General features: G+C 47.0%; 1 protein-coding gene across 1 annotated transcript in view; it reads left to right on the top strand.

Annotated features, from left to right (window-relative positions):
* The first annotated feature begins 12,748 nt into the window (after positions 1 to 12,748).
* Positions 12,749 to 15,082, top strand: part of ctr9 (CTR9 homolog, Paf1/RNA polymerase II complex component) — a 29,750-nt gene continuing 27,416 nt past the window's right edge. Inside the window, exon 1 of the mRNA XM_060940840.1 lies at positions 12,749 to 12,913. Within this exon, the coding sequence (XP_060796823.1) occupies positions 12,869 to 12,913 (45 nt within the window). The 5' untranslated portion in view covers positions 12,749 to 12,868. The remainder of the gene's footprint in view (positions 12,914 to 15,082) is intronic.

Here is a 15,082-nt window from a genome sequence, read left to right on the forward strand (position 1 = left end):
TTGAATGATCCTAGGAGCTATGTTGCCGGGGGCATTACACCCCTGTTAGGGTTTCCCAAGGCAGACAGGTCCTAGGTGACAGGCCAGACCAAGAGCAGTTCACCAAACCCCCTTATGGAAATGGGGGAAAAAAATAAAAATAAAAAATCAAGGACTGTGACGTCGCCTGGTATGGCGCAGCCAGGGCCCCACTCTGGAGCTCGTATGCGAGCGCCTGGTGGCCGGGCCTTTGCCCACAGGGCCTGGCTGGGCTCAGCCCGAAGTGGTAACGTGGGCCCGACCTCTTGTGGGTTCACCACCCACAGAGGTAGCCGTAGGGGGCCGGTGCAGTGTGGATTGGGCACCAGTCGAAGGCAGGGGCGTCGACGACCTGATCCCCGAACACAGCGGCTAGCTGTTGGGACATGGGCTTGTGCGGGAGGTTGAGAGGTACCGGCTAGAGATAGTCGGGCTCACCTCCACGCACAGCTTGGGCTCTGGAACCCAGCTCCTCGAGAGGGGCTGGACTCTCCACTTCTCTGGAGTCGCCCATGGTGAGCAGCGGCGGGCTGGTGTGGGCTTGCTTATAGCTCCCCAGCTCAGCTGCCATGTGTTGGAGTTTGTGCTGCCATGTGCTGCACCTTCGGGTCAGGGAAAGGGCTCTTGCTGTTGTTTGTGCCTACGGGCCGAATAGCAGTATAGCGTATCCGGCCTTCTTGGAGTCCCTGGGAGAGGTACTGAGAGGTGCTCAGCCTGGGGACTCCATTGTTCTACTGGGGGACTTCAATGCTCACGTGGGCGATGACAGTGACACTTGGAGGGGTGTGACCAAGAGGAACGGCCTCCCCGATCTGAACCCGAATGGTGTTTTGTTATTGGACTTCTGTGCTAGTCATGGTTTGTCCATAACGAACACCATGTTCGAGCATAGGGGTGTCCATAAGTGCACGTTGCACCAGGACACCTTACGTCGGAGGTCGATGATCGACTTTGTCATTTCATCTGATCTCCGGCCCTATGTCTTGGACACTCAAGTGAAGAGAGGGGCTGAGCTGTCAACTGATCACCACCTGGTGGTGAGTTGGATCCGCTGGCGGAGGAGGAAGCTGGACAGACCTGGCAGACCCAAACGTACGGTGAGGGTCTGCTGGGAACGTCTGGCCGAGCACTCTGTCAGGGAGGTCTTTAACTCCCACCTCCGGGAGAGTTTCTCCCAGCTTCTGAGAGAGGTGGGAGACATTGAATCTGAGTGGACCATGTTCTCTGCCTCCATTGTCGATGCAGCTGTTCGGAGCTGTGGCCGCAAGGTCTCCGGTGCCTGTTGGGGTGGCAATCCCCGAACCTGGTGGTGGACACCGGAAGTAAGGGATGTCATCAAGCTGAAGGAGTCCTATTGGGCCACGTTGGCCTCCGGGACTCCTGAGGCAGCTGAGGGGTATTGGCAGGCCAGGCAAGCCACAGCTTGGGCAGTTGCTGAGGCAAAAACTTGGAACTGGGAGGAGTTCGGGGAGGCCATGGAGGAGGACTATCGGTCGGCCTCGAGGAAATTCTGGCAAACCATCCAGTGCCTCAGGAGGGGGAAGCAGTACTCTGCCAACACTGTTTACAGTGCAAGTGGGGAGCTGTTGACCTCGACTGGGGATCTTGTCGAGCGGTGGAAGGAATACTTTGAGGATCTCCTCAATCCCCCGTCACATCTTCCATTGAGGAAGTGGAGGCTGAGGACTCAGAGGTGGACTCAGAGGTGGACTCGTCCATTACCCAAGCTGAAGTCACTGAGGTGACTTCAAGATCTAGAGGTGCAAGCTCCTCAGTGGCAAGGCATGGGGGGTGGATGAGATCCACCCTGAGTATCTCAAGTCTCTGGATGTTGTGGGGCTGTCTTGGCTGACACGCCTCTGCAACATCACATGGCAGTTGGGGACAGTGCTTCTGGAGTGGCAGACCGGGGTGGTGGTCCCTCTTTTTAAGAAAGGGGACCGGAGAGTGTGCTCCAATCACACTTCTCAGCCTCCCCGGGAAGGTATACTCCAGGGTACTGGAGAGGAGAATTCGGCCAATAGTCGAACCTCGGATCCAGGAGGAACAATGCGGTTTTCATCCTGGTCATGGAACACTGGACCAGCTCTATACCCTTCATAGGGTGCTCGAGGGTTCATGGGAGTTTTCCCAACCAGTCCACGTGCTTTGTGGATCTAGAGAAGGCATTCGACCATGTCCCTTGTGGTATTCTGTGGGGGGTGCTTCGGGAGTATGGGGTTCGGGGCTCTTTGCTAAGGGCTGTCCGGTCCCTGTACGAATGGAGCAGGAGTCTGGTTCGCATTGCCGGCAGTAAGTCAGACCTGTTCCCAGTGCATGTTGGGCTCCGGCAGGGCTGCCCTTTGTCACCGGTTCTGTTCATAATTTTTATGGACAGAATTTCTAGGTGCAGCCAGGAGCCAGAGGGAATCCTGTTTGGGAACCACAGGATTTCATCTCTGCTTTTTGCGGATGATGTCCTGTTGGCTTCTTCAAACCAGGACCTTCAGCATGCACTGGGGTGGTTTGCAGCCGAGTGTGAAGTGGCTGGGATGAGAATCAGCACCTCCAAGTCCGAGGCCATGGTTCTCGACCGGAAAAGGGTGGCTTGCCCTCTTCAGGTTGGTGGAGAAGCCCTGCCTCAAGTGGAGGAGTTTAAGTATCTCAGGATCTTGTTCACGAGTGAGGGAAGGATGGAGCGCGAGATTGACAGGCAGATTGGTGCAGCCTCCGCAGTGATGCGGCCGCTTTACCGGTCCGTCATGGTGAAGAAGGAGCTGAGCCAAAAGATGAAGCTCTAGATTTACCGGTCAATCTACGTTCCGACACTCACCTATAGTCATGAGCTTTGGGTAATGACCGAAAGAACAAGATCGTGGGTACAAGTGGCCGAAATGAGTTTCTTTTGCAGGGTGGCTGGGCGCCCCCTTAGAGATAGGATGAGAAGCACAGTCACTCGGGAGGAGCTCAGAGTAGAGTTGCTGTTCCTCCACATCGAGAGGAATCAGCTGAGGTGGCTCGGGCATCTCTTTCGGATGCCTCCTGGATGCCTCCCTGGGGAGGTGTTCCAGGCATGTCCCCCCGGGAGGAGGCCCCCGGGAAGACCCAGGACACGCTGGAGGGACTATGACTCTCGGCTGGCTGAGGAGCTGGCCGAGGTGTCTGGGGAGAGGGAAGTTTGGGCTTCCATGCTCAGACTGCTGCCTCCATGACCCAGCCCCAGATAAACGGAAGAAAATGAGATGAGATGAGGTACCACCCTAGAACCACCATTGCATTGCATGTATTTAGCAGATGCTGTTACCCAGAGTGACATGCAACGTAGCCAGAGCATCCTGGGGAGCAACTGGGGGTTAGGTGTCTTGCTCAAGGGCACTTCAGCCATTCCTACTGGTACAAGGAATCGAACTGGCAACTTTTTGGTCCCAAAGCTGCTTTGCCAACCATTAGGCCATGGTTTCCCCCAAGCATCAATGACTAATGATATGCCTCCATCTATTTTCATCTTGTATAGTCACCTTTTTGTGCGCGTCAAAAGGTTTTTGTCCACCTGTAATTTTGCTTACATTTGATTACAGCACAGATGGAGTTCCAGTGAGACTTGGTGATTCTTTTTCAGGTTGCCCTCAAGTGGACTTCTTTCCTGTTACTGAAACTACAACTTGTTTAGAAGAGAGGTGGTACGATTCAACTAAACTGTACTTTGGGGTCTTTATGTCTTTTGCCATATTCTTCATTTTCATTGCTTTTGACATTTTGTCATATGACCCTCAGTGCACTTAATGGTATTTTTAACCACTTCTTTTGCCTGTTCCCATTAGGGGTCATCACAACCAATCACCCAGATCCACATATTTGATTTGGCATTGGTTTTTATATTGGATGCCCTTCCTGATGTAACCCTCTCCAATCTATCCAGGCTTGGGACCGGCGCCAAGTATCCAAGTATGCACTGGCTTGTGCAACCTCAGTGGCTGGGTATTCTTACCTAATATGCAGGTCTTTGAACTGTAGGAGGAAACCCACACAGACACGGGGAGAACATGCAAATGCCACACAGAAAGGCCCTGTCAGCCGTGAGGTTCGAACCCAGAAGCTTCTTGTTGTGAGGCAAAAGTGCTAAATTATGGGATTTTTAAACTGTTTATGCATTATTCATATCTATTCCTCAACTTATGCTTGTCACAACCATCTCTCATCTTTCACTATAGCCATGGATATACAAAATGTTAGGAATACAAATGTTTGTATTTACATTACATTAATGCCATTTATCAGATGCACTGATCCAAACTGATGTACAACATAACCAGGGCAGCCTGGGGAGCAGTTGAGGGTTAGGTGCCTTGCTCAAGGGCAGTTCAGCCATGCCTGCTGGTCCAGGGAATTGAACCAGCGACCTTTGATCCCAAAGCTGCATCTCTAACCATTAGGCCATGGCTTCCCCAATTAAATAAATAAGTAATTTCTTGACAGAAAGTTCCATTGTTTTATATATAATTCATCAGAGGCAAATAGTTTGCCTTATTTGTAACAAGTTTTTAGCAGACTTGTTGCTCATTCTGTTGAAGGGTGCCAATAATTCTGACTACACTCAATTCCAAGACTCACCATTCCCAGTTGATTTGCAAGAGTCTGATCCTGACGCCTGGTAGCTGTCATCAAATAACCTACAAGTCAATGGAAACATTCGTTTCAAACACTACAAGTTCCAACATCAGAAAAATAAACAGGTCAGAATAAGTGTTTGTTATTCTACAAATTAATTCTCCTAATAATTTGGGACACTTATAGTTTGGAGGGAAAAGGTCATAAAATGGAGGCCTTCATTACGTTGAAATGCATGCGTTATCCACGTGTAGTCATTTCTCACCAGTCCTGGCTGCACTGAGCAATCCACTTCCTCATGGTGGTGTGAAACATGTTTCTGTTGACAGGCAGATCTTGGTCCTCGGGGTCCAACATGCGCTTCAGGACAATCAGCTTGTCCTGTGCACCACTGTGGCCCGTCATGGCCTGTAGAAACTGCACCACAGTGGAGGTGAGAACTTCTCCTGTGGATAAGGGTGAAATTCTCAGAGGTCTGTCTTGAACATCATCCTGTCAATTTCAAGAGAGAAGAGAGCCTACCTCGTCCTGCAGCATCGCACGCCTCAAACGTAACGTTCAGAAGCTCTTCTTCTGAAAAGCCGTTCATGTCAAGGTGGTCGTATAAATACCTGCCGCCCTGTCTGAAGTCTAAAGCAGAGTGTAGTGAAAATGTCTCAATTAAATATATATAAAATAACTCCCATAAAGACAAGAGATTCCACTGAAACCTACTTTCAGCATCAGAGTGCAGTTGGGAAAACTCAGCCGAGGAAATTCCAGAGTCGATGGACAAATTCAAAGCACTATACTCATGATGTTCACCATCCAGCATATGGTTCTGCTCAGAAGGAGAACTCTCAGGACCACTCCAATCTGTGTTCACATTCCCTGAAGCCATGACCACTGAGGAAATCATTTAATGCTGTAGCACTACAAGAAATAAATCCACTTTGACAAGTTGCCATGAGATGGAAATGGGATTGTATTTTAACTCAACCAAAAAGAATCATTTAAATGCCACTGTGACATTTCTTTTTCATACTCTCAAGCCTCACTGAAATGGGAACGAGGCTTTAAGAACAGCTAAGGCAACACCATAACTCTGGTATGCTTTATTTCAGGAGAATAAGAGTTGGACACAAATAAGGAGAACCACACGCTAGATGTTCTAAACAGGTTTGTGGTTTTTTTCTCTTAATTAAACCCCAAAAGGGTTTACTAAGGTCTTGGTAATTAACTGCTGAGTTGACTCAGGCGTGTTCAATGAGGAAGGATGAGAAACTTTGCATCACCCTGGCCCTGAAGTATTCTTCTATTGCACGTTTCTGTTTTAGACCAAAATACTTCTATAAAACCCCAAAAGTGATGGAGCTCTGCATACTGACATCCTGGAAGTGTCCAACAGGAATATATAATGACTCAACTTTGACTCAATATCCTACCAAACGGAAATAACATTATACATCATATGGACACACATACCTTTTAGTTGACTATTATCCCCTTGAAACATTCCATTTTAACAAATTCGGTGCACTCTGTCCAACCACCAAAGAATAATATTTCAGATATTTGGGATCCCATTCTGACTGATCGCAAAGGCCGAGTGTGAGCAGCATCCCTGTCTGTAGTATTAAAATAGAAAGCTGTTCTGGAGAGACGCTTTGCTTGTCTTCATCTCAGAGCACACACATCAAGTCCAGCTGACATGACACCCCCCCATCTCCACCACCTCCTTCACCCACCCACCAATCCACTTATCCCCCCCATGCACTCCCATAACAGTACACAGTGTCGTAATGGACCATTGTAATGAACACAATTGTGGTTTTCCATATCAAATGATTCCGCTTGGATGATGCTGGACAGTAATTTGGCTCCCACTCAGGGCTCAAAGGCAGAAATCAACCCCAAAGAATATTGAGGGCATAAGATGAGATGAGAGACAGCTGGCTATGATATTAGATGTGAGGCTAATATCTAATGTATCTAATCAATAGTTTTAGAATGAACCTATTTATCCTGCCCTGAGGGTATATTGTATGCCCTGGGGAGCACTTGGAGGTCAGGTGTCTTGCTCAAGGGCACTTCAGCCATTCCTGCTGGTCCAGGGAATCAAACCAGTGACCTATTGGTCCCAAAGCTGCTTCTCTAACCATTAAGCTGTGGCTTCCCCACACACACTCAAGGACAGAGCTAACATTTGCATTCATGATTTTTTATTTTTTATTGGACTGGCTTCTTGCTGTTTCCTTCTTACATTGGAAATAATTAATGTGGATGCCAGAAATCAAACCTTATATCAATATCATTGAAATAGACCACAGCTTAGCACCACTTGCACATTTATAACAGCCACCTGAACTTGGTTCATTCCTGAGCTGAGTTGGTTTCCACCAAGTTCTCTGGTTTCCTCCTCCTGTCCAATAACTTGTCAGTAGGTGGATTGGCTATGACAAATTACACTTTGGTGTGATGTGTGTATTTCATCCATTCCAGCTGTGCAACCAATATTCCTAGGCTCCAGATCTACCTGTTTCTTTTTAACTCATGAGGAATAATGCAAAGTGTCCAAAAAGTCATAAACCAATGGGAATATGTTGAGCGAAATCCGATACAGTGGCTGAGAAAATGCGTAACATGTAGAGCGTTTGTTGGGAATAATTCATATAATTCATAGCAGACAGAGGAGCCCTCTAGAAGGTCATCAGAACAGCAGAGAAAATTATTGGCTGTCCCCTGCCTTCTCTGAAAACCATCTCCAATTCATGGTACCTTAGCAAAGCCAGCAACATCATCAAGGACAGTTCTCACCCTGGTCACAAACTGTTTGCTCTCCTGCCCTCAGGGAGGCGCTACAGGAGTTTGAAAAGCAAAACAGACTCAAAAAGAGTTTCTTTCCCTGGGCCGTCAGAACTGGGAATGCTGTAGACACATGACTTACGACCTCATACATTAAGTGCAATAACAAAACTATGCAATAACTTTTAACTTCTCATCTCATCTCATCTCATCTCATTATCTCTAGCCGCTTTATCCTGTTCTACAGGGTCGCAGGCAAGCTGGAGCCTATCCCAGCTGACTACGGGCGAAAGGCGGGGTACACCCTGGACAAGTCGCCAGGTCATCACAGGGCTGACACATAGACACAGACAACCATTCACACTCACATTCACACCTACGGTCAATTTAGAGTCACCAGTTAACCTAACCTACATGTCTTTGGACTGTGGGGGAAACCAGAGCACCTGGAGGAAACCCATGCAGACACGGGGAGAACATGCAAACTCCGCACAGAAAGGCCCTTGCCGGCCACAGGGCTCGAACCCGGACCTTCTTGCTGTGAGGCGACAGTGCTAACGACTACACCACCGTGCCGCCCAAATTCATCTCATCTCATCTCATCTTCTCTAGCCGCTTTATCCTTCTACAGGGTCGCAGGCAAGCTGGAGCCTATCCCAGCTGACTACGGGCAAAAGGCGGGGTACACCCTGGACAAGTCGCCAGGTCATCACAGGGCTGACAAATAGACACAGACAACCATTCACACTCACATTCACACCTACGGTCAATTTAGAGTCACCAGTTAACCTAACCTGCATGTCTTTGGACTGTGGGGGAAACCGGAGCACCCGGAGGAAACCCACGCAGACACGGGGAGAACATGCAAACTCCACACAGAAAGGCCCTCGCCGGCCCCGGGGCTCGAACCCAGGACCTTCTTGCTGTGAGACGACAGCGCTAACCACTACACCACCGTGCCGCCCGCCGCCCAAATTATCACTTAATATTGTTTAATTATTGGTTTTATGTCTCATTATCTCATTATCTCTAGCCGCTTTATCCTGTTCTACAGGGTCGCAGGCAAGCTGGAGCCTATCCCAGCTGACTACGGGCGAAAGGCGGGGTACACCCTGGACAAGTCGCCAGGTCATCACAGGGCTGACACATAGACACAGACAACCATTCACACTCACACCTACGGTCAATTTAGAGTCACCAGTTAACCTAACTGCATGTTTTTGGACTGTGGGGGAAACCGGAGCACCCGGAGGAAACCCACGCGGACACGGGGAGAACATGCAAACTCCGCACAGAAAGGCCCTCGCCGGCCACGGGGCTCGAACCCAGGACCTTCTTGCTGTGAGGCGACAGCGCTAACCACTACACCACCGTGCCGCCCTGGTTTTATGTTTATGTCATAAATTTTATGTCTGTATCTCATTTATAAATGTGTCTTTTTAATCATTATCAGATGAAGCACTTCAATTTTGTTGTACTATGTACAATGACAAGGGATTCTAATTCTAATATAAAACAAATTGTATTAATTTTTACTCTTGTTGGTTCTTGTCTTTTCTGACACCCTATATATTTCCACATCATGTCATTTATGGGGAAGCCAATCCATGGCCTAATGGTTAGAGAGGCAGCTTTGAGACCAATAGGTCTCTGGTTTGATTCCCTGGACCAGTAGGAATGGCTGAAGCGGCCGTGAGCAAGGCACCTAACCCCCGACTGCTTCCCAGGGCATACCCTCTGGGTATGTTGTACGTCACTTTGGATAAGAGCGTCTGCTAATTGCCTGTAATGTAATGTAATTTATTCAGTCATGTACAGTAAGAGCTAAGGATAGCACGGTGGTGTAGTGGTTAGCACTGTCGCCTCACAGCAAGAAGATTCTGGGTTGGAATCTCACTATCAGTGATGGGCCTTTCTGTATAGAGTTTGCATGGAGTTTCATCCGGGTGCTCCGGATTCCCCCACAGTCCAAAGACATGCAGTTAGGCTAATCATCTACTCTAATGACCAAAAGCAGTGCAGCAGAGGAGTGGCTAGCTGGCTGTGCTCACTTAGCCAAGGAACCCTAGACAAGGGACCCAACCCAGAACACACTAGATGGGCGAAGAAGAATAGTAAGCTCTTTATCCTGGTCACGGTCTTGGTGGTGGATGGACCTGAGATAAACATATAAGCATGTAATAAGTAATAAGATGTGACACCGGTTCAATCTCAGAGCACCCGCCGTCCCACACCTCACTCTGCAAAGTTCTGACAATGCTTGGAAACACTGGGGCAATGAAGAAGATGACCATACGATCAGTATCTGAAACTGGAAAGAAAGTCAGAAGGTGGTTTTGGATAAAGAGGGTGGATTCGTAGCTATACAGGACTCGATCAACCCTGGATGGGTCACCTGGGTGAGGGAGACCAACGTCGAAAGACCTGAATCCACCCAAGGACCATCACTGATGATGCGTCCCAGTGCACCTCAAGGATGTATCTTGCATCATGGGTGCCGCCAGGGGGGGAAAGGTTAGAACAATTCTAGGGGCCCAGCACTGCCATGGGGCCCTTTAAGGGGCTGATAATATGCTTTTAATGATTTTAATAAGACTTTTGAAATAACGACAATGCAATATTCCATCTGGTAAAATGAGCTAATTGAACAAGGTTGTCTATTTCTTGAGTTCTTCAACATATAGTCATTTAACCCTCCCCCTTTTGCGAAATGGTACGGTCCAGTTCTGGTAGAAGCACGATGCATTAAATCTGTGTGCTGATCAGTGCAACGCTACTTGCTGCTGTGTCGCGGTGCAGCAGCCAGCCAGCCAGCAGTGGAGTGCATACAGTCTCATCTCATTATCTCTAGCTGCTTTATCCTTCTACAGGGTCGCAGGCAAGCTGGAGCCTATCCCAGCTGACTACGGGCGAAAGGCGGGGTACACCCTGGACAAGTCGCCAGGTCATCACAGGGCTGACACATAGACACAGACAACCATTCACACTCACGGTCAATTTAGAGTCACCAGTTAACCTAACCTGCATATCTTTGGACTGTGGGGGAAACCGGAGCACCCAGAGGAAACCCACGCGGACATGGGGAGAACATGCAAACTCCACACAGAAAGGCCCTCGCCGGCCCCGGGGCTCGAACCCAGGACCTTCTTGCTGTGAGGCGACAGCGCTAACCACTACACCACTGTGCCGCCCTGCGTACAGTCTATGATCGCTAAATATGAAGAGTGGCTGTCAAAAACGTAAAGAAAGGCAGCTGAAAGCTGAGAGGGACTGGAGAGGCAGGCAACTGGTCACTCAGTTTTTCCCAAAGAAAGGTAGCTAGCGAACGGTAAATGAACAGTATGAACGTGGTTGGATTAGCCTATCAAGAGAACACTTTTACAGTTTGTACAGTGACATTTTTTCCATTTTAATAACTGAACTGACTTGTGTGATAAACAAGATGAAATATTATGTTATGCTGGTGCTAATAACCAGTTTCATAACTAATGGGGTGCCCTAAATATGCACAGACCTCCACCCTACCAAACCACTGAACCCCCTTTGGAGAAGGAGGTAAGCAGCAATACAACCCATAAATGCTTTAGGATTGAAGTTTTTAAATTTTAAATTAGATTTAAGTTTTAGAATTAGTCATTGACCAGTTTTCCTCTAGTCCCTGGTAGGTTAATACATAAAATGTAATAACAAAGTCACAAACTCAAGGTCCATGGGCTATCAAAAGTCAAATAATGACAATAGTGCAATTGTGACGAGGGTGGGCAAAGTTGTGGGGCCCAAAATTCTAATCTTTCATGGGGCCCAAAATTTCTGGCGGCGCCCCTGTCTTGCATGATCACACAATTTCGAGTCATCAATCCACCTCTATATTGAGGTATTTCACTCACGTGACCAAGTCATGTGATGCTGCCATTTTGGACGGCACGGCTCGAATCTGTTTGAATGCGAGGAAGGCGACAAACGAAAAACATAAAAGAAAAAGGAGCGAGATGCAGAAAACACCTTCACTATCCAGCGACGTAGGGCATTTACAGGGCAAGTAGAGGGAGAGGTATTTGCAAAAATTGAGGTTAGCAGGCTTAGAGAACGACGTTTACCTGCTTCCACCAGGATTGCTCACTGATGTACGGAAGTACACGAAGCCCTCGTCTTTACCTGACTTCGGCCCACATGATCTGTATACCTATGTCGTTAAAAACCCATCGCCATACACAGGTATTGATCTGAAAGCGTATACGAGTTTGGATGCCTACAAATATTTTGTGTCGGGCTGGGTAACATGCCTACATCAGCGGGTCGTCCCTGGAGCCGGTGGTCGCCATCTGATTACAGCTAAGGTTTGTTCACATTTTCATTTACTTTCGGTCCTCAGGATAAACAAAATGTTATTAAATGTCATTGAAATAACTTCTTAGTCTGTTGAGACATGGCCCGTTATAAATTTGCTGTTACCAGGCAATGACTAAGAACTGTATTATTAGGGTCGGTGTAGTTGTAGCAGTGTATTAGCAACTAGCTGTTAGCACTAGCTAATGTCAACAACATCGTAGCTAGTATGTTACTGTAGCAATATTTACGTTCAGTCATTTGGATGACTGTTAAAACCTTTCAGTCTCAAGTTTTTCCTTTACTGGATTTACTAGTTTACTGAGCTAACGCGCTCGGCCGAGCCGGGAGCCATCGTGAGCTCGGCGGCCGAGCCGGGAGCCATCGCGCGCTCGGCGGCCGAGCCGGGAGCCATCGCGCGCTCTCCGGCCGAGCCGGGAGCCATCGCGCGCTCTCCGGCCGAGCCGGGAGCCATCGCGCGCTCTCCGGCCGAGCCGGGAGCCATCGCGCACTCGGCGGCCGAGCCGGGAGCCATCGCGCGCTCTCCGGCCGAGCCGGGAGCCATCGCGCGCTCGCTCAGTAAACTAGTAAATCCAGTAAAGGAAAAACTTGAGACTGAAAGGTTTTAACAGTCATCCAAATGACTGAACGTAAATATTGCTACAGTAACATACTAGCTACTGTTGTTGACATTAGCTAGCTTGCCGTCCAAAATGGTGGACACCGGGGCGTCACGTGACCCTGTGACGTCAGGTGAAATACCTCAATAGATATGTTTTTGGGAAACCCAACATGGACATGGACACGCACCCATGGCAACATCTTGGGGAAAACATCTGACTGTGCTTTCTTTGAAACAGTCAATAACTAGAATCATCTACAATCCTACACCCTCACAAAATAGTTAAGGGTCTAAATACTCAGAGCACTACATGAAGAGAAGAAAAGGATTATTTGAGATTTGTGTGTGGTGTTTTCAAGATCTTTACTTGGCTGTGTACTTAGCGCGCGGAAGTTGTGACTCATGACACCGGAAGTAAAAGCCTTTGTTGTTCACATGAACACCGTTTTCAGTCAGTAGCTAGCGACGCGAAAATTAGCGAGTTAGCCAAACAGCTAATCTGACAGAAAATTGAGGATTTAAACCGTCACCATGTCTCGGGGATCTATTGAAATCCCCCTGCGGGACACAGACGAGGTTCGAAGACTTTTATACACATTAAATTGGACAATTTTATAACTTTATTTTGTAGCAAAAGTAGCTTTGATTTGATTAGCCGACTAGCCATGCTAACGGCTATCGTTAGCGCAAAGCAACAGACATTAAACCTGTCCAGTGTCATGTTAGTATATTTATACAGGATTTTCATTATAACACAAGAATTATTAAGGTATAACTGATTTAATAGGACAGATTACTACACTTTAATAGTAACTTAAAGTAATGTTTGATTATTTAAAGGTATTCAGTATGTCAGAGGCTATTTAATTAGTGTTTAAATTCAGTTAAATCCCTGACTTGGTGTTCATTTAAATATAAAAGGTCTAAAATAACTCCAGTGTTGGATGTGATTTATTTATTAATGTGTAAAGTAACTGTAAATAATATTATATTGACTGTTTTTGAGGGATAATTTGAATAAAATGTATAAAAAAAAGACAAAAATGTGACACTCTTAAATCTGCTGTTTTATTTTCCACACAATGTTTAAAGTTCTGCATAATAATAATAATAATAATAATAATAATAATAATAATAGTTCACGAGTAATAAGGTTTATGAATAATAATTGTTTAACAAACCTGATATTTTAGTAAATTAAGTATTATTTTTGTCCAAAATAAAATAAAAATCTATCCTGCAGTTTCTGTTAAGAGCGAATTGATGTGATAATTTTAATTAGATAGAGGTGTAATTTGCGCTAGCTCTTAGAAAACTGGGAACGGTAAGAGATAGAGCATGCCAATTAGTGAGAAAAAGTTGCGCCCTGCTACCCTGAACCAAAAAAAAAAATTGTGATAATTGACAGAGTTATAAGTGATGGATAAAACAAACAAACCCGTTTTTCACGGATCATTCCGGATCAGTGATCCCGATCAGCACCAAAAGTCATAGCAACGTAATTCAGCCCAGAGGTGTTCTTCATGTGAAATTTGGTAATGATTGGTTTAAAACTGAGGGAGAAATTGCGTCCTGAAAACCGTTACGATGATAATAAAGTAGAAATATCCTGAGCGAGAATAACAATTTGTGTATAAAAGTGTATCGTAATATTAACATTAAGATCCACTTTTATGAGTGTCCTGAGTATCGAACGCTTACAGATTAATGTTATATTAACTATTAAGTGATCTTAAGATGCACCAGTTGTGGTGTTGTTGAATAGATTTAAAGGAGAACTGAAGTAATTTTTAAACTTGCTTTATTTCTTAATTAATGTGTTATTCAATTATGTTTTCGGTTTTAGTAACCTTATATCGTGACTCATATTGGCAACTAATTGCAATTAAATATTATACTTATCGGCCTGGGGCGGCACGGTGGTGTAGTGGTTAGCGCTGTCGCCTCACAGCAAGAAGGTCCGGGTTCGAGCCCCGTGGCCGGCGAGGGCCTTTCTGTGCGGAGTTTGCATGTTCTCCCCGTGTCCGCGTGGGTTTCCTCCGGGTGCTCCGGTTTCCCCCACAGTCCAAAGACATGCAGGTTAGGTTAACTGGTGACTCTAAATTGACCGTAGGTGTGAATGTGAGTGTGAATGGTTGTCTGTGTCTATGGTGGTGTTTACATTAGACCGTATCCGTCTCGTTTTCGTCGCGGATGCACTGTCCGTTCACATTAAAACGCCGGGAAACGACTCCACAGGCGGAACAACTTGAATCCGCCAGGGCCCACGTATTCAATCCATTATGTATCTGATCCGGTGCTGTGTAAACATTGAGGAATGAGGATACGCTGTGCTGAGCTCTAGCTGACGTCGTCATTGGACCACGTCACTGTGACATCCACCTTCCTGATTCGCTGGCATTGGTCATGCCATGTTGGTCATGTGACGCGACTGCTGAAAAACGGCGCGGACTTTCACTTCCTGCTATTTGTCCCGAATCACTGCTCGTGCGCTTCACTCGCACGCTCTGTGAGCTGTGCAGGGCCGGAGTGCGCACCCTCCAGAGGGCACTTGCTGTTCAGGGCGGAGTGATTTGGAGCGCAGGATGCCTGCGGAGCCGAGCGTATCCGTGTATTGGTGTTGCTGTGTGCACGCGAATCGTGTATTGGCGTTGCTGTGTGCACGCGAATCGTTTTAAAAACGTTAATCTGATGATCCGCTGATACGGTCTAATGTAAACACCACCTATGTGTCAGCCCTGTGAT

Source organism: Neoarius graeffei, chromosome 15 (assembly GCF_027579695.1).
Source record: "Neoarius graeffei isolate fNeoGra1 chromosome 15, fNeoGra1.pri, whole genome shotgun sequence".
In the NCBI taxonomy this organism is placed as follows: domain Eukaryota; kingdom Metazoa; phylum Chordata; class Actinopteri; order Siluriformes; family Ariidae; genus Neoarius; species Neoarius graeffei.